The sequence below is a fragment of the Ammodytes marinus genome (genome assembly GCF_949987685.1).
Source record: "Ammodytes marinus genome assembly, chromosome: 19".
NCBI lineage: Eukaryota > Metazoa > Chordata > Actinopteri > Uranoscopiformes > Ammodytidae > Ammodytes > Ammodytes marinus.
This window is the reverse complement of record NC_137223.1, coordinates 19238163-19258981: the sequence shown is the minus strand read 5'-3', so window position 1 is coordinate 19258981 and position 20819 is coordinate 19238163. Positions and strand designations below refer to the sequence as shown.

At 40.6% G+C, this 20819-nt stretch overlaps 1 protein-coding gene across 1 annotated transcript; it reads right to left on the bottom strand.

Moving 5' to 3' along the window:
* Positions 1–986: 986 nt before the first annotated feature.
* On the bottom strand, positions 987–19833 carry tshr (thyroid stimulating hormone receptor; the record flags this gene model as incomplete). Its single annotated transcript, XM_080048271.1, has 10 exons — positions 987–2439; positions 2902–3090; positions 5582–5659; positions 7187–7255; positions 7911–7988; positions 8694–8768; positions 9389–9463; positions 12078–12152; positions 13204–13275; positions 19661–19833. The coding sequence occupies 10 exons, from the start codon at positions 19831–19833 to the stop codon at positions 987–989; spliced, it is 2337 nt and encodes a 778-aa protein (XP_079904397.1).
* Positions 19834–20819: the final 986 nt, after the last annotated feature.

Below are 20819 nucleotides of genomic sequence, written 5' to 3'. Positions count from 1 at the left end.
CCAGGCTTTAGGCTTTAACAGTATATATTTGTGATTATCATACCTGTCTGTAATTTGTAGAAAATTGCTAATAATCAAAATATGTCTTGTGTTTACTTTTGTAATTGGATCACATGCTGTCAGGAGATGAGGACGTGCCTCTGCAAACTCTTTTTCTGGATCAATGTGAAAAAAAGTAAAGGTAACAATATTTGGTTATATAAACGGAAAAAATACCCAAAACATATAGAACAAAATTACAGACATATTTTATTTATCTAAGAATCACTTGCTCTGTAAAAACACTCATGTCTGCTTTCCAAATTCACAAGTACTATACTTCATGTATCCATATTTATATTTCAGTTTCATGTAGAGAAACAGAAGAAAATACATTTATTACATCCATAAATTCGGAAATCAACACACACTACTGTGATTTAGATAAGACCATAATGTGGCAAAAGTTGGAACTGAATGGCACTGAGCCAGCAGGCTATCCATGTACACAATAACCAAGTATAAATAGGGTTCTTCAAAATGATCTTTTAGCACAGGAAAATGAAGTGCAAATGATTATATATCATTGTATATTAATGCAAGGCTGGGCAGAGATTATTTAAAAATTTAACTTAATATACAGTATAATTAAATATACTAAAAAAACTGATTTCATGTATAATTTTTTAACTTTAAAATTTTTCCTTAAAATAATCTCTGTACTATTCAAGCCATTCCCTCTGAATACAAAGGACTAAAAGTGTGTTGAAGCCGGGCTCATATTTCAATGTCACTTGATATTCTCCAACAACTGGAACCCTAAAATCATCACAGCCCAAATTGTGAAAACAGCTGAACTTGGCCTGCAAAGTGAAGCAGATACAGAACACTGTAGCTTTCTGTTAAATATCCAAACAGATCTGTCCACAAACACTTCAAGGCCTCTCTTCTCTGCTCTCCCGCATGAACCTGTCTTGCTGTCTTACTACCTTGAGCTGGTGTTTTGCTCACGTGTTCAGGCTCTGGCTCTCTTCAGGGCTCGTCTGCTGGCAGACTGCTTGGTGGTAGGTATGTCCAGAGCACTTCTTAAGGTTGATGGGCACCTCTTCCTGACCTCCGCTTCCACATTTTCTAACCTTATCCTTATCTCTTCGAACCTGAGATGTCCCGCTACTGCCCTTTGACGAGACCGTCTGGCCTCTGAAGAGCTGTGCTCGCTGTTGGCAAAGGCCCACCTTACTGAGAAGGATGAATACGTCACCCCTGAAGGCCTTGGTGAAGATGGCATAGAGGAACGGGTTGGCACAGGAATTGAGTGGGTAGAACAGAACCAATAAAATCTTGGAGTTGGAGACGGTGATGAGGGGCCGGTCCAGCACGGCTGACATGGCGTAGAAAGAGATTGGTGCCATACACAAGAAATCTGTGAAGATGAGGACAGCCATGCGCTTGGCTATGTTGGTATCCTTGGAACCAGAGCGGTAGTGAGGGTTGTGCACTGCACAGTAGATCTTGAAGTAGCAAGCACAGATGACAAAAAAAGCCAGGATGTTGAGGACTAGCACTGACAAGATGTAGACCTGAGCCACCGTGGACTGGGTGTCCATGGGGAGACAGATGCTGACCTTCTGGTAGCTGCTTACCCCGACCAATGGTAGCAGGGCCAGGAGGAGGCAGAAGATCCAGCCACCTAGCATCATGGCTGCCGCATGGTGCAGACGCAGCTTACGATCCAACCGCATGGCGAAGGTGATTGCGTACCACCTCTCTAGAGTGATCGCCGTCAAGGTGTACACGGACAGCTCGCTTGCGAAGACGGTGAAAAACCCTGCAAGTCCACAGCCGGGCCCCGTCTGCCAGTCTATGGCGTGGTTGAAGTACTCGGATCGTGTGTGGAGGTCTACGGAGGCGATGAGCAGCAGATAAATCCCCATGCACAGATCTGCAAAGGCCAGGTGGCACATGAGGAAGCGGGAGACTGAGAGCTTGTAGTGGCTGGTGAGCAGCACCAGCAGCACCACCACATTCCCCAAGACGGCCAGCAGACTCACAAACCACACGGACACTCGCAGGAAGCCAAAACCCATTATGTCCTCACATGGATTGAACTCGTCGGGCACCGGTGCACACGCCACCTCCTCTCCCTCCTCGCACACCACATAATCGTAACGACTGTCAAAGTCTTGGCTGGTGTCCTCCTGGGGGTTCTTAAGGGTCTCTCCAAAACCCACATCCTCGTCTGGCTGGCCCCCAAAGTAGGTGTGGTAGTGGAGGCTGCCGTGGAAGTCACCTCTCCTCCAGTCTTGCTGGGACTCTCTGTGGCCGTCGTTTGGCTCCTGGTCTGGGACACTTTCCATGATGCTGTCCCCTTGGAGGGAAGGTGTGTGCAGGGGCCCCACGGAGCGCTTGTGATGCTGGTCATAGAAGGCCGTCAGGTTACATATGATGTACTCCAAAAAGCTGAAAATCACACACAAATACGCTTAACATTGGGGTCCATGGAAGAATACTGTACTGCTTCATGCCTCACTAACTCTTCAGTGTCAAATCATATCAAATCATTTATAAATCCAGTTAAAGAAAAGATATTCTTGTTTTGAGAGTCATTATTAGTCTGGCTCAAGCGTCTTCCTGTAATAACAGCAATGAGTGACACTAATTACGGCAGCACTGTAAGAAGTTAAAAGTTAACACGTCAGGGAGTTGATTCAGTCCCTGCCAAAATCCACACCATACAAGTGCAGCTGCCCCAATCGCTGTGGTAGATCATCCAAATATTCAAAAAATACACAGACTACAAGAGCATTCTATTGGAAGCTATTTAACTTTTTATGCACACTTCATGTGATGCTTCCACTTTACCTCTCTGACTCTCATATGTATATTTGATGACTACCGAATGAGGAATTGACAAAAGCTCACCCTCGTTTCTTTTTGAGGTTTTTGAAGCCGCAGCAGTGGCTGGGGTAGGTGAGGTTGGCGATGGTGAGGTGCTTAAAGGTTTTGATGGGCGGAAGTTTCTTAAGAGCCCAGGCATTGCGTGCCTTCAGCTCCCGCAGCGAAGCCATGCCTGTGGTCGGCAGGGAGGTGATCCCTGTTACAGACACATCCCTTTGAGAAAGAAAAGGTATGAAATAATTCACCAAGAATGCATTTGATACATTAAAGGTGGAGTCTGAATTCAGGAGATGACTTGTTGTCAAATCCCTTTTTTCAAAATCAGTGAATATCTTCTTACGATCCGCCACCTGTCTGTACTATGTGCATGCTGAAAAAAAATTAAATCTGGTGTTTTTCTGCGCACACACAACACTTACAGATAGTGGATTGTGTGGAGATATTCACTGATTTTGACAAATAGTGGTTTTGACAACAAGCATCCTCAAGAATTGCTGGCTCCACCAACATAGCTTTTTGGCTTTGGCTCTAAGGATGGTAGAGTGGTGATGGAAGGAAAGTAGAGAGGAAGAGGGAGCCAAAGTTACCAACAATGCATGGGCCCAATAATTCTTGGCTACGTCCTAGCTCCATTTTCAACTTTCAGTCACATAGCCTTCCCTTAGCCTTTTCTTAAACCTGTTGTCCAGCTGCAGGTTGCCACCTCAAAGGTATTTTTGTGATTTCATAGATGTATGCTCTCTGCCAGGAAGGATCAAATGTTTGCTTGGGTGAAAACCAGTGTTAAAACCAAATACTTCTACAGAATGTCTGTGCCGCTCTTCTTCTTCACTGGAATGTGCGTTAATAAATCCTAGACAGAGGACATTTTTGGGATCATGAGAAAACCTTTACACATTTGACAAATCCTAAGGTTGCATCGTTCAATACATCCCTCCGAAATTGGTTGCTGGAGACAGTTGATAACAGGCAAGAATGCACTTAAAGGATGCTTAAATAATTCCAAAAGGAGAGTACACTTTCATCTGACTAACTTCAAGGACCGCCAAGTACCTTTCAAGACTCTGGAACAGACATACTATCAGCAAATCTACAGAGGTGCTAGACAAGATGAGACCAAAGACCTCAAAGAGGGATTTAACAACACCCTCCATCTGTTTAATAGAGTGAGCTTCTCACCTCTTTCATCATCTTTAAACAATACCATGTGGTATTTCTTGCACTCAGCCGTCATGCCAAATCCAGCTCAGCTAAATCGTGACAAAGACATGCAGGGGATTGACAATCTCACCAACATCCTGTGTAATCCCGTTATCAGGACATTCTGCTGTTCCACTCCCCCCTTCCAAGGGTCGAGCAGAGGCCACGTTCTGCTTTGCTTTCTTTACTTTCCTAACCTTTTAAACCTGTAAGTCATTGTATTTGCTGATAAATTTAATTAAATAAAAAAAACACAAGCCAAACAATTGCACATTTGCTAAGAGCATAATTGTTCTTTTTTAGTCCCATTTGCTCTCCTCACTTCCCTGCCCTCTGCTCTTTTTTTCTCCCGAGGGCCACATTGAGTAAGGCTGTAAAAAGAACTTATGAGTGTCAGTCTGATTTTGTCATTCCCAGATGTTTAGCTCATGACCTCATGGAGGTGACCTCACTCAGGACATGTTCCTCAGTGGAACAGAGGGAGAAGACCTGCACACGAACCCCATTCACCTAACCAGACACTCAATGGCTAGATCGGAGCCATAACAGCAACGAGATAGCCGCGGAGAAGGCTTTGGGCAGAAAACACCTTTTAAGAAACGGGGACTCAAAGAAAGCGTCAGACAGTATCAATGAAGCGTCGGAAGTTTCTCCCTCACACGCTTGCACACAATTGGTTTCAGATTTCCTGGTCAAATACACAGCTGTGGATGAATGATTTTGACTTGCTTGATGATATGCTATCCCACTTCACAGACATGTCTCATCCAGTCTGCACATCAGTAAGGGGAGGTTTTTGAATTTTGAACAATCGCACCTTTACTAACTGCTGTGAAAAATGTAAAAAACTAAACCTATTAGCCTCTGTGTTGTTATACACAGTATTTATATAACTTTTGCTTAATTTAAATTCAAAACATACAACTTAAACTGTAATACTTTGCTGTATCCCTGATAATTTTTTAAGAACATCTATTAATTTAGTCTATCATTGCAAACTAAAGGCACTAATATATATATATATATATACATATAAAATTAAGAGACCAGTCTGGATTTGTCTTCAATCTTAATTTCTACATAACTTGTTGAAAACGTTCTTAATGACAAAAAATATATTGGAATTTGGTAGAAATGTTGTCAGTAGCTTGTAGAATAAAACCAACATTTTCATTCTACTCAAACATATGCCTATAAATGGTAAAACGAGAGACACTGAACATTTGGAGTGGTCTCTTAATTTTTTCCAGAACTAAATATTTATATACATATGTATATATATATATACTGTATATAAAAAAAACAAATAAATCCCTAATCCCGATAGGCCTACTTATTCTGTAGGCCTATCTATTTTGTCAAGTTATTATAGGCCTATGTATTTAGGCAACGGATAACGGACTTTTTAATTTTTATTTACAAGGAAATAATAATGGAAAGGTCAACTCACAAACTTTATGTAATTACAAACAGAGTTGATGAGAGTGTCTAAAATGTCACTTACAGAAGCATGGGGCCACTGATGGTGCCGGCAAAAGCCCTTTCATCCATCTTGGTGAGATACTTATTCCTGTGCAGGTCACTGGACAGAAAAGCACAAATGTAACTTTATTAAGAGAAAAAGTGTAGCCTTCACATTTCAATCAAACTGACCGAGGCGAGGAGGCACGGCATAATAATATTTTCCCAAGCTTCATCACCGCACATTTTTCTTGTTTATTTTCTCTCATTTCAGAGTTGAAACACGACAGAAAGAGGTCTCAGTCACGTTTTTGATTCCAATTAGACAGTATACGATGTTATGGCATACTCCTTGAACACACTACACATCTAATAAGGATAATAGACCTGTGAGGGGTGTGTTTGTCTTGGTTAGGCTGCACTAGGATCAGTCCTCCCCTCAGAGCAGATCGGGCGCCAACACAAACACTCATGTGCGAGAAGACTCACTAGTCACCGACCGATGGCCTAATTAGGCTCTTATAAGGATGTGGTATGTGTGTAGGTGTTGTAGAAGAGGAGAGGTAATATCATTAATACTTCATATCCTGAATGTGCAGGACTCTGGAACAGGGGGTGACAAGTAGAAAGAAAACATGTAGCAACTAAAGAGGAAAAGGAAGCAATGCTTACCCTTCTCTTGTTTAATCCAACTGAGGCTATTGACTATACAAGTGTGAAATTGATTTCTTCAAGTGTGACACAGACCTGTTTGTCCAGTATCACTGAGTGTATGGGAGAGGGGAGCGCTTAATGCAGACTTCCTGACACCCACTTTTGGAAACACATTTTCCCATGAGAACTCCAGCTTTCCAATCAAGAGCCGGGCTTAGGCCATTTTTGAGTACATATGAGAAGGCTTGCAAGAAACCCAACTGAGATCCCGCTGCTTTTGTAGTGTAATTTGGGGCAAGGAAATACACATGCCAGATGTCAGGAATGATTTAATACAAGCATTAATACTGAGCAACCTAATGTTTTAAGGGAATGAAAGACCAAGACTAAATTTACTGATTTGGTTTCCCAGTGAAAGATACTGTACAAGAATAAAAATATTTTAAAATTAATAAAAGTAAGTTAAGAATTCAATATAAATTAAAAGCACAGGTAAAGCCTTTGGAGTGAATAAATGATTGTAGATTTGTTGAACTGTTTCCTAAACTACTGTACATAACTTTTGGAGGAAAAGTGTGAGACTGTGAAATTAGCATAAATATTCACTTTTTTTTCAAGTACAGATTTATAGGCTACAAGCTACAACTGACATTTCTGTATAATACAAATATAAATTCAGCCGGGAGCCGGTACTTAGCCTTAGAAAAATAAGAAAACTGTTGATATAGTCCCACACATAATCTCCAATTAAACAACAACCTGTTGTTCCTCCATTTAAATGCGTAATAAATAAGGTATGACATTTTTATTAGTGAGCTTAAGAGGTTTTGGTAGGTGTATTAATTTAGTTAACTTTGGACTGAGCTATAGGGTAGCTGTTTCATGCTGTCTCCAGCAAGGCTAAGCCAAACAGCTGCATGATGTAACACCATGTTTACCATTCAAACATAAAATCAATGGTATCAATCTTCTCAGTAGTTAATAAAATACCTACACTTGATCAAGCTTGGTCCCATTGAAGGCATGATGTTGGATTTCTCTGAGGCCATTTCCATACAGCATCCTGGAACAACGGAAAAAGTGCATACAGTGACATCGGGGAAAATAGCTCTGATTAGAATTAGCCTCTCTAGGTTTAATAACCAATTTCATTCTATTGACTTAAATCTTACTCCATGTGTTGTTGCTTCCTCCATTTATTTAACAGTGACAGAGATAAGTAGGACCTATATTTATTTCACATTCTGTGGTGAGGTTTTATCTGTGCAATTTTGTGGGTTTTATCCCAACATTTTCTGTAATGTGCCGTTTTGTGGATTCAAATTGCAATCCCCTCCTCCTCGGCTCCAAAACCTAACCGCATAGGCCTACATGTGATCGCCTGTTGTGTATGAGCGTCTGCGTACTTATTTTTGCTATTTTTGTGAGATTCAAGTGAGTTCAGAGTAAGGACAGGTTTTAAAAATGAGGACGTTGTGGCCAATCTCCATTTCTTCTAGTGGCTATTTTAGGGTTTGGATTGGATACAGGACAATACCAGTGATACAACACTCAGCATGTTTTTATTAAAGTTTGTATGTATATTTCACATTTCCCTAATGCATTTTGTATGAAAGTGTATGATAGAAATAAACACATGTAGGAAATGCAGTTACTCTTTTATGTATGGCACATGTAGCCTACGTGTATGCACGTGTTTGCTCCCGCAGATATCTTACACTGTCAGCACATCGCTGGTGATGCCACGGAATGAGTTGGCTGGGATCTCAGTGATGTAGGGATGATCCACAATTTCCCTGCAAAAGGAAGACGCCGAATAGAGAGGAAATAAATTGGCGTGTTATTAAATAAATACCGTACACTGGAAAGTGGCGTAGGGAGGAATGTAGTTGATAAATAAATTCTCAAGTATCACGGCTCAGAAGGAAAATTAAATTAGAAAGAGTAGACAGGGTGGTGACACAAAGATGTAAGGATGTGTGTCTAAATGGAAAGGCAGATGCTTATTGCCTCTAAAAACACAGAAAGGACACACCATTACACAGAATCAAATGTATGAAGGGAAATGGTCTTATTTGTGGTTGCCTTTTGCAAAAATCTTCATTTCCCATAATCTCTACAATGTCGTGCAGTTCTTACATGAAATACAGCGGAGGATTAATATGTAAGAAAGTGGAGGAGATTTTTTTTCATTGTCCTCTCATTATGTATTCAATGTGACGTTACAGAAATGATAAAAACCTAAAAGCTCTCTTTGCCGTGAGGAACGCATCAATCTTTTTGGTCCCTAAACGATATATAAAACATAGTGCATGAAAAAAGCTGATAATGGCTAATCATCGTGCCGACAGTCCCGTTGGTTTATGATAGTTAGAGTAATGGCTCGGAATTAATGTGGCAATGAATTGCTGACACTAAATTGCTACGAGTAGCAGTTTTAGCAAGCATACATACTGATTAGTGTGCTGAGATTAAAAGTTGTAAAAGTTACAGCGACTTACAGGATGAAGTTCATGTCATTAGAGTGGATGTTGCTCAAGTCCGGGAAGAAAGTGAGGCCGGTATTGAAAATTCCCCTGAATGGTAAGAGGATTATGAACAGATAAGACACAACAGAGAATACACAAAATCCTTTTTATGTGATTTTCTTATGGTCGAGCCCCTCTGGGACTGTATCGGACGGTGTGATGCAAAAATCAATCGTTTCGTCGACAATGCATTTAAATAATAATTGGTCCAATTCATTCACCGGCATATTTATTTGTGACACCAAATCGGACAATCGTCTGGCTTCAAGCCAGAAATTCTTCAAGTACTTTTACATGGTCATGAGATCAGAGGGCCATGTACACACTTTCCTGCAATGGGGAAAAAACCACCAATAATTTTCAAGCCAAATGCTGGCAATCTTTTATTCTTAGACCAAATAATGTTCAATTTCTTCTAAAACGATCAGAGCACGGAGCCAGTTTTCTGACGTCGACCCGTACAACGGCATTAAACTCAAATGAGGCATGATGACTCAGTCTTGCCCATACTGATACACACCATTCTATGAATAGATCTCAATGTCTAAATTATTGCCAGATTGAAGCATTTTCAATGTTCACCCCACAGCTTTTTGGACTACCATAATTCAGAACCATGGCATTCAATGACAAACAGGGTTTTCAAAAAACAAATGAAAAATACTCACAGATATTTGAGGTTTGGGAGATTTTTAAAGGCTTCTGGATCAATGTGGGTCAGACTTTTTGCATTGCGTATTTCTCTGAAAGAACAGACAGGAAAACAAATGTCTGAAAAAAACACACTTTCACTTAAAGCTATAGTGCGTAACTTTTTCATATCAATGAATGTGTTGCATTTAAGCCATTGCTAAATGAGTTGACACAAAATGATTATGCCTATCAGCTCCACGAAACTCCCTGTATTTCTCAGTATAGAAGCATTTACAAACTGGTATAAAATCTGTGCGCAACCACCGAAGGCTTACCTCATGTTGATGCGTTGACAGTGTTGTTGTAATTACTCAGAATTCCTCATGGGGGCGACACAAGTTACACACTATTTAAACCCAAACTAAATTTGGGCGCAAATAAAGGATAGAAGTGTATGTTGGCCAATATGGTATTATTTAAAAACGGAATCAGAAAATTGTCTTAAAACCTGCTGACAGAATGGAACGAGGTGCATGCCAGTGTGCAAGAGAAGAGAAACCCTGGCCGTCTGCAGTGAAGGGTGCAGACAGCCACGGCCGGAAGTTCAGTCCAATTAGTGTTTCATTAGTGTATTTACTCTGGTGCGCCCTAGGCTGGACTGAACACCTCTCTCTGCGGCGGGCTGGCCCTTTTTCAAACACTGGCAAAGCACAATCAGCCCAGCAGACAGACAGACGTGGTCAGGTCAATGGAAGTCTATGAGTGAGACAGGCTCATCTTCCCAGGGCTGCTTTATAAAGATACATGGAAAAATCAGAGGGACAGTTTTAGCAGCTATATATAACCATCACACAGTCTGACAAGCGGAGTAAAGAACTCCTGAGTGACAGCACAGCGGTTTCATGAGCCAAAGAGGTGAGGTGAGGAGTTTGAGTCTTTTTTTGTCTTATAGATCAGAAGCACAGTCAAACAGTGTGTGAATTTGATTTCTTTTAACTTGGACTTTCAACTGATAACGTTTGTTTTTCTATGGGCCGTGTTTGGTCTTTCTCTCTGTAGACATGCTGTCTTTGGCTGGCCATATTAACAAATAAATCTGAAAAGTTTTGTAGTCTTGAATCAAGCCTTTTACTAAACATTTTTGTAATACACTGTTAATATAGCCAAGGTATACAATTGTATCAAAGGCATCGCATAGGGAATAAAGAAATCAATAAATGTAATATCCCAAGGGAAGACCATGTAAAAAATAAAAAAAGTTTAAAAAAAGCTGAAGGAAGAGAAGAAATTTTTGTGGAGTCTGCCTTTTTTTAAGTCATCACTTTCTACATGATATCTCTGGGGTCATTTCAAAACAGCACAAATCAATTCTCAGCCACTTGGCAGCAAAACAAGCTGCAACAACAACAATGACACAAGTTCTGTTAGCAAACGTTTTGACTACTTTTGTTACACAAATGACAAATAATGTATATGCTAGAATACATAACTAAGTATAGGTTGATCAATATTGCACTGCATCATTTGATTTTCCAATAAATCATCGAAACTTGGATTTATCTTCTGTATATAAAACTGTCCATTCCCTTTTCGCAGTAAAAAAAACCTAAAATAATTCTTGACACCTGATGGTATTATGATACAAGTTTGGCACCGCCCCCCTTCTCAGCCCCGACTGCACTCCTGGATCCACAGCTGCTGTCGGCCCCCTAGCAGCCAACAGGAAACGCAGCATTAATTTGTGTCTGACCCTGAAGGAAACCTGAGAGAGATGCCATTATCTGATGTATGGCACGACTACACCACACCAATCAGCGGCAAAGTAGGCCCCGGAGATCCTAAAACACACCACTAGTACAAAGACACACAACCCTCGGCTAGCGGTTCGAATTATTGTTTCTGTCTGTACGTCCACGTCTGGAATTTCGGCAGCTAATAAGGAACGACTAAAAGGGAGGATAATTGAGATAAAAATGGCAGCCACATGAGCGCCAGTCAGGTCAGATTCATTCCTGTAGCTGTTAATTATAGTTACTCTCTGAAGCGGCTACACATGCCCACATTTTATACAGCAATCGAAAGTCTGGAAACAAATTGTGTACACACAAACTGCTACATTACAAGATGCTGTAACTTGGAACAAATCCGTCACGCGGGCAGGAAGTCTCGCAGTAATATATGAAGTGCTAGGACGTGTTCGCCTGGAAAGTATGCGGTCCATCAGGAGACTCAGCCATAAATCTCTATCCTATAATTAAGAATAGAATGCACCTTGCTTGAATTTTCCCCCTGAGCTGCATTCACTAGAGCTGGTGCATAAACGACAAGGAGAAAGAGTAGCCAAATACTGTCTATTGCGCTAACATGCTTTTCCCTCTGTCTGTTTGGACCAGGCTCAGTAATAACGGCCCAGATAAAAAAATATCTCATTAAATGAAATTGTCTCTCATCTGATTTGCACGTTGTAATCCCACAATAAGGTATTTCTTTTCTTATTTCTTGAATTGCCATGGGAGGCAAAACTGCTCTGTGCGACTACAACGACGAACATTTAGTGGTGGGTGTTCAGGAGAAAGAATAAGACTCTAATGTGTTTTTTCCTTGCTTTCATTTGCTGCCGGCAAGGTTCAAAATGAAGCATTTTCTTCTCCCCAGAGAGAAAATGGAACAGCTTAATCAATAAAGATCAATGAATCCTCATGCCCATTTCCTTTAGTTACTCACATGTGGGTGATTTTCCTCAGGCTGCAGAACGAGTGCCTCTCCAGCCTCTGCAGTGTCACATCCACCGATATATATCTGAAAGAGACACACCACACTGACATCAACTCTTACGCACAAATTGTCTTATATAGCAAAATACTGACGTTTGTGAGAGTGAAGGTGCATGAGAAAAATATGACCTGTTTTCATAAATGCGTTTGAGAGTGTGGTTCTAGAGAAAAGATCCTTAAGCCTGCCACTCTTTCCTGAATTTAACAACCCACCTTGTCTAAAGCTGGGTAATTTTACAGGTATGCGCCCCACATATACATTACCCAGTCATCAGTCACTCTGCTCCCATTTGTTTATACTAGGTAACAAGTATGCTCTTTAAATAAACCAGGAGCTTGCACTCGATTAACCCTAAAAATGACTTACTGGAAGAAAAGAAAATACATAACATATAATCTACTCTGTTTACTTCTAGTTGTTAGATAGGCACTTCATAAAACATGCCTCAATGTGCACATGTTGGTTTTCATTATCGTTCTATCTAGATAATGAACAAAATGTCAATGGAAACACTGGCTACATCCACCTCTGTCTGCCTTCATGCATGAATTGGACGCAGACATCGGCCTCAGCCTGGCTAGGCATCACAGCTCAAGTGTATATTTTACCTCTGCGCAGAGGCTTCTCCTCCACTGGGAGTCTAAAATCACCACACACCCAAAAAGCTTTGCCGGAATAGCCAATGTCCAAGTGCTGCTGCGGTCGAAAGTACCAACATTCCTATCGAAGGAACGCATTAGCGCTTCCAGCTGTGATTAAGAGCCAGCAGTGATACTAAACAGAGAGCATAGCATCTGCTTGGGTGGGGGAGACAAAAAGGAAAGTAGTGGGCAGTTTCCAACTGGGATAGGTTCCCACTTCTTTTAAGCAAAGTGGTTGAAAGGCGACAGGTGGATGAGTGCAACACTGAAGGGTGTGTGTGTGTGTGTGTGTGTGTGTGTGTGTGTGTGTGTGTGTGTGTGTGTGTGTGTGTGTGTGTGTGTGTGTGTGTGTGTGTGTGTGTGTGCATGTGTTAATGAGTGTGTGGGAGCCTTGAGTGGAATAATCCCGTGGTAGGCTTTGAACTGCCACTCACATCCTTGAGATGTTGACCATGCTGGAAAAGGCATCTGATGGCAAGGACGATAGACGGGTCTCAAAAAGCCACCTGGTTAGAAAATAAAGACGAACATTTTAATTTTCACAAACACATTCTTAAAGAAATTGCTAGATATTTGGGGAAATAAACAAATGTTGCTATCTTGCAGAGGCTTAGTTGAAAGAAGGGATACCACTGTTTCACTATTTGTAACTGGAGCTAGCAGACGATTAGCTTAGCTTAGTTCACAGGCGGTAAACAGCTAGTCTGGTGGTTGCTCGTGGCAAAGAAATAGTCTGCCACAGGACCCCTCGTTAAATGATGAAATGTTTTTACATTTAATTTTATTTTACATATTATTTTTTACAGGTAAAACAAATTACATATAGAATATTATGATGGTGATTTAGACAGAGCACGACTAGCTATGACTAACAGCTCCTAGTTTTTAAGATGGCAAAGCTAACCATCTCTGGGTTTGTAGACTCATAATTGAGATATGAAAGAGGTACCCATCTCCTTATCTCTCAGCAAGAAAGACAGAAAACATATTTCCCAAAATGTGAAACTATTTTTTAAAGGACAACGCTAAAATCTGAAAAGAGTTTAATGACATTCGATAGAGCATTGTGAAAACGCTCCAGATTCTCTCTCTTTGTGGTTTGAGTGATTAATGTAATCAAAAAGTAGGCTAAACTTCATATGTAGAATATTTGTATTTTCTAGAGATTCGTCAGAGAAGGGCCCAACACTGATACAATTCAGATGAAGGGTTTCTTTGAAGCAAACAGTGAAACAGGCCCCTCGTTCTAGGTAGGCCTATATGGGGAAAAAACAAAGACTTGGATCTGAATGGACTTGAGCTGGCAGCCAAATCAAACAAGGCCTTGGTCTGTTTAGGCCAATGTGGCTATAGGACCTAAAGGTGGGATACAAGGACTTAAACTGACCTCCACATGTTCAGGATAAGGTAGGTACAATGTAAATAATCTGAACATGTCTACATTGTATTCACAAGCCAAGCCCTTAAGGTTGATGCAATTATTTAAGTTAAAGAAAAACAGAAATTGTTTGAAATATTAAGCACATTTTTTTAAACACTGTTTTGCTTTTTGTTTCGAGTTTGATGAGAAGATCAACACCTCTCTTGTCTGTATGGTAACTAGTAAGCTGTTGTGAGGAGATTGTTAGCTGAGCTTAGCATTAAGGCAAGAAGGTTGGCTAAACAAACAGCTAGTTTGAGCCTAACATCTCCACCTAAACCATAGACTGTAGGCTATATAAAAGACCAGCATCTCTAAAGTTCACTTATGAACACGCTGTATCTCATTTGTTAAATCCATATAAAAATCAAATTGTAGAATTGTAGAAGCGACATGTTATCAAATAAAGTAGAAATTGGTTTAGAGGTGCTGGTATGTGGAATTTATTTCATTTCAACCAAGATTAGCTTGTTTAGACCAGTTTCCAGTCTAATGTGTGTATGAAGCTAACCATCTGCTGGCTGTATATTCATATTGAGCAGCATATAACTGTAAGTGAAATCTCTGCCACAGAAGCAAATAGGAATCTTTCTTGTGATCTCGTGGCAGATTTTGTTGTGGTGGATGTGGGAATGACAGCATAACAACAGAGGAAAGAGATTGCGTTGGTAGCCACATGTGTTGATGTCACGTTGTTTTCCAGGGCCACCCTGCAGTAGGATGCACATTCCGAGTTTGTTCCATTGCAAATTGTCTCAAGAGGCAACAGAGTGTGTGTCCATTTGGAACCAGGTACAGAGACTGACGGAGCCAAGTCCACCATCAACCTTTGCTTCATCAGGGGAACAATAGACTAATTCAGAGGCTGAGATCTGGCACATGAAGTCTGAATCACACCCACATATGAGGGGGGTCAGTCAGTAGAGCCCGGGAGCACAGCACCCTGCAATGTTTGACAACCTCCAACAAACAGGGGGACACAGAGCAGGCCCCGACACCAAACACTCCTGTCAGAACCACGGTGTTTCGCCGCCTCTGCCACTCAAACCCACATAACCAGCATGCATTTTCCCTCAAGAGTGTGGAGAAGAGACCAATCAGACCATCTTGGAGCCTCAAGGAGAAAATGCAACCCAAGAAAACAAACATGTTTGGGAATTGAGTTTGAAGTGGGGAGAAGCCACATAATTCGTAGTATTGTCTGGATTAGATTGACAACATGGCCGTGTTTACTACGTGTAATGGTCTGTGGTGACTGGCAAGGAGGGTCAGCGTCATATTCTGCTGCCCATTTCAACCTGCACTTTCTCCAGTGTGATTCAACGTAAACTTCTAGCATGTTGAAAATGTAAAATTCTAGCTTCCATAAAAGATTACATTCCCACTTGTTTTCTTATATATATGTGAGGTAATGTTTGCAGAATGTGAAGTTACCGTAACAATTTCCACTACACGATCCATCGGTACTAAATGAATAGCTGGGAAATTGTCACTATTTCCAGGAATCTCAGCTACGGCTAATAATGTTCAAAATCCCACTTCTAATTTTACAATTAATTACAGTGCTCATCTGTTACCATTCAGGAATCAGCATTAGGAATTCACTCATCAGTCAGTCAGTCTTATTAGACGAGAGGTTGAGGGACAACGAATATCTCGAGTTATCACATGTTCAAACTCCAATCCAAAAATGTTGAGGTTTTTGAAAGGCTGGAACTGCTGTGTCTTTTTTCATCTATCCCTTGAAGTCTTTTTCTCCCTCCTAATTATTCTCAAATGGAACTCTCTGGGTGTTTGAGAAATGTGCTGCAAAAGGTAAATATTGTATTTGAATACATCGTCCAGACGTAGTCCGGAGTCACGCTACGCAGGCTTCTAAGCGTGTCTGTGCTTTCCTTTCCACCCCTCTGACTCCCAGTGACACATGGAGTAACCTCCACAAGTACACCGAAACACACACACACACACACACACACACACACACACACACACACACACACACACACACACACACACACACAAAAGTACTCCAAACTCTAAGTATCCACATGTGCACACTTGCACACAGACATCATCATCACAGACCTCTGCTATGCATTCTCATTTTGTTTTGCGGATAAAACTTTTACACATTTCCCTCCTCAAAGGAATTTTTAACCAAACTCTTATGTTAATATGAGATATTTTGTCCCAGACGCAGCATTTTCAAAATATTGTATTAAAACAATGAAAGCAGAGGGAACAGCTAGCCTGGCTGTCTTAAGTGTGTCTAAAGGGAACAAATGTCCAAGTACCATAAAGCTCGCAAATCAACATGTAATATCGCATGAGTTAAATCCGCAAAAAATCCAAAGTGTAAAAACAACTATTTGCTGTTTTTAAGGTTGTTATGTGCTAGACTGTGTCCCTGTGCTTTTAGTCATTGTGTTAAGCTAAGCTAACCGGCGGGAAGCTGTACCTTAGTGGTTTTGATCTTCTTATGTTGCTCAGAAAACATATAATACATTCCCAAAATGTTAAACTTTTTACATGCTATTTTTATAATCTTATTCTAAGTGTAATACACGCTCCTGGCTGAGGTAGCATTTAAGACAGAGGGCTAATAGCACACATGAACTGACAGTAGGGCCTGCCAGCAGTCACAAGGACTGGACCGCACTGGCCAGGCCAGGGCAGCAGGGTCATTCATTCCTCAGTGTGTCTACAACAAAACCCAACTACCTCACGCCTCATCTGCTAGAACATTCCTGTTCGCTCCAAAGTCTATTTCGGGCTTATTTGGCAGATATTTTTATCAGGAGGGGTGACAATCCTCTATCCTCCTGGAGGGCTCTGGGTAAACTTTGGGCAGGAATGTGAGGAAATGGTAGGGGACATCGGGACATGTGAATTGAGGCAGTGATCAGGAGATAATTTCATGTGATGGCACGCATTGTTGGAGGCTATGCAACGTGGTGTTTGGGATTCAAGGAGTTCCCAATAAAACTGTAAGAAAGGATTGAGGATTATCTTACCAAAGACTAGCACAAGCGCTTTAGAGCAACAGGTGTTAAAATCATTCTCCACGAGACAATTGGGGAATCTCACCTGTAAGTGGACATCGTATTTCATTAGAGGTGTTTATGCATCTTCATAACAGGACTAAGAGTCAACAGTCATGCTTTTGATCTTTGAGGCTATAGTTGTGGTTTGCAACTAAAAGCTAAAATGAGTATGTAGGCCTACTATAAAGTACTCAGAATGACAATGCCAACACAATATGAAGAATGGCAGTCCTCTAAAACATTTCAGTCTGAACCAAATGACCAATAGGCAGACCAACATTGTTATCCATAGAGCGTGTCGTAAGCATGGTGATGAACTTCATCAGTAAAAATGTTATGGATCAATTTGTGCAAGATGAATAAGTTAACATACTGATAATTAGAAGATAATTGTGTCTAATCCTAGGAATAGTGCCAAACTGTTAATTTTCCAAAATAACAACACCAAAAGTTAGGTTCATAGAATGTAACCGTACCATCTGATTTCATCATTCAGATATCTTGATTTAAATGGAAACACCTTTTCTAACTCTTCCATTTCTATGTTTCCAGACATGCCGCAGCTTCTCTCTGAAGGGCATGTGTTTCCATCACTCAAGGCCGTGGCAAAGTGGTCGCTCTCGCTATTGCATAACTTTAACCTCTATTTAAGCAATAAAGGAGGTGTAAAAGCCCCGCAACATTTTTCACGTGACCCTGACACATGACATCATGTCGGCATCCAGGATTCCTGACAGATTATTTGGGGTCTCAGATAACAAGAATTGCACACAGATCCGCCGTTGGTTGGGAACTCTTTTGTTTTTACAATTATGTTACGGATCTATAACAAAATTGCTTTTGAGCCGCCAAAACTAATAATTTGAAGACGTCTCCTTGGGCTCTTGAAAATGGTGATGGTGATTTTCGACAAATTTCTGAAATAATATAGGATAAAATAGCTATTATTTGAAATTAACATATTCTGCAAGCAGAAAGGATGTGAGGGTATTAGTTTGTATCATTCATTGCGGTTAAATAACACTCATAACATCATGATCATGCTGAGTTTCTATTTTTGGTAGGTATAATCCTGTATTGAATTGGGTTTATTGTGAATATCCTCACATAAGCCACATGAAAATATGTCTAGTTGCCCAATGTACAGTCCTTTAATGTTTTTCGTTTTTTTTAATTGCCTCAAAGGGGGAGCTGCATCTTTCCAGTTTTTCCTAAATCCTAAACCTGTCACCATGGCTGAAGGCTGGGCTTACCCACCCATCGTATCCCCCACATAAAGTACATTTTTTAGGGTTTGATTGTTTTTCACTAAAAAGGGTGTTCACTCAAAAAAAGTTGTGTGTTATCTGTGATGCAATACAAATATTTATGTATTCACAAAAAGTAAGGTAAAGTGATTCCTGTATTTTTTAGAGCAACTTCAATTGTTTTAAGAATATTTTGATGATAATCGGGATAATATCATAGATCACAATATTTTTGGCCAGGATAAGACATGAAATGTTAGTTGTCCCATGTCTAGCTGGCAGTACTATTAATATACTGTCTTATTATTGTTACTGGAGAAGTGGGGGCACTGTGATTCCTCTGCACAAAAGTGTATACTTTATTCTGGTGACTATAAGGCCCATCATCTGAATAGAGTGTGTCAGTGTTAGATTTGCTGTGAATTAATCCAAGCTCAAAGAATAAATGTGAGTGGGTAGGTTTGCTGTTTTTCTGACATTTCCTAAATTAGGGTTAGTGAGCATGTTTTAATCAAGCACTGAAGAGCACCCTCTTTTGTTTTCCAAAAGGTCTTCATATGTCTGCAGTTTTCCTTTTTTCTTTAAAGGAGGCAGCCTTTTTTTCCTCAAAACCTTTTGAACTGGGCATTTGTGTTAGGGGGTTTCTCCTGTTTCTCCCTAGCTGTCACAATATTCCTTCATCAATCAAATACAGTCAATTTACAATTGCAATATTTATGGACTATTTGTAAATTGTTGATGTAAACTATTGTTGTGTAAATTTGTAATCATAACCCAAAAGTAAATCGAAAATCCTCTTTATTTTTCAGAAATTTGGTTTGTCTTTTTCACCTGTTCCGTAAAGCCTACTGAACAGGTGAAAAAGACAACAATAGAATAACAACAAAGTACCATCAAGTATGCGTGTTGGTGCTTTTATTGTGTAGGATTATTATAACAGTGGATTAAGATTACCCTTTTTATTTTAGTAAACTATAGCATGGTGCAAATTAATGAACATAGTCATTAAACACAGTTAAGTCACACTGACAAATTGCGAGTGTCTGGGGACACTCTGAAGGAATATTATTATATGTTATAATGATTTTTCCTCGGGGTTAAGAGAGCACTTCCCATTCTTAATGCATGCAAAAAGACCCAGTAAAATCGCTTTTACAGATGCATTCGTACGCCTACTTACAGTGTCTCCGTGCTTGCTGGAAACCTGGGGAGAATATCAATGTCAAAGCAGGAGATTATGTGAGTCTTCCACTCAGAGCACTCGCAGACTGCAGGGCAGGAGTCAGCCTCCGACACGGCGCTGATGGGGAGGGTGACGAGCGCAAACAACAACGCACATGTTATCACCTGCATGCTGGACTGCTGTTTTTGCTGTCAGCGATCGGCTTGAAAATAATCCCCGGAGTGACTTCTACTTAACCAGCTGAAAGTCCTCTTGATGATGTCCAGCACAACACAGATTTCTAACAATGATCTCTATTAGTTGTTTTGGGGGTGTATACTCCTCAGACTGTACAGACAGTGGAGATGCACTGAACTGTGGTGCTGTTCAGTTCTCTTTGCAGGGCCCCGGGAGTTTGTGTGAGGCTGTGGAGGTGGGGATGCTGTAGGACGGACAGCTGCAGCTTTGCAGTGGGTTTGGAGGTGGTCTTCAAGTCTTGAGGGGAGGGTGGATTTCTTAGGCACTCTTCTGAGACTCCCCCCTCAATTTCTACATATCTTTTACATGTCCAAATCTCATGTTCTTTTCTAATAATTGTTTTACTTGTTATTAATAATTGTTCTGTAAAGCCATGATATTGTAGTCTAAGTAGCCTATTTGCTTATGTGTCAGTAAAATATAGGCTACACTCACTCAGTATAATCTTTCAACTCAATTTCGCTTTTTTAGTCTATTTAAGCTATGACCAAATGTCATGTTTTCTTCTATTACTTTGTTTATTTATTATTTTGCTTTCGTGTGCGATAAACTATTATTTTTTCTGTTCATTTTCAATTGAAGAGCGCCAGCGGTGGCACAAAACCTATACATTTGGACAATGTAGTTCATAAATATGAAATTCCCTCACTGCTCCATGCGGGAAGCATACAACTCCCAGCGTCCTTTGAGGCCGCCGTGGTCCGTTTGTTTTCCTGCTCTGGCGCGGCTAGTTCAAGTTGCCATAGCACAGCAAAGGGTTGTTCTTCTGTTGGTTATCACTCTCAAAGCTCAAAACCAACGTCTCGTGGGAAGAGTAATAGCGGTAGCATTTATGTCCCCTTTCCGTTGGACACGTACAGGGGTTTGCAGTTTGTACGGTAATGTCACGGGGCTAAATGAGTTGGCTAAGGTAGGGGGT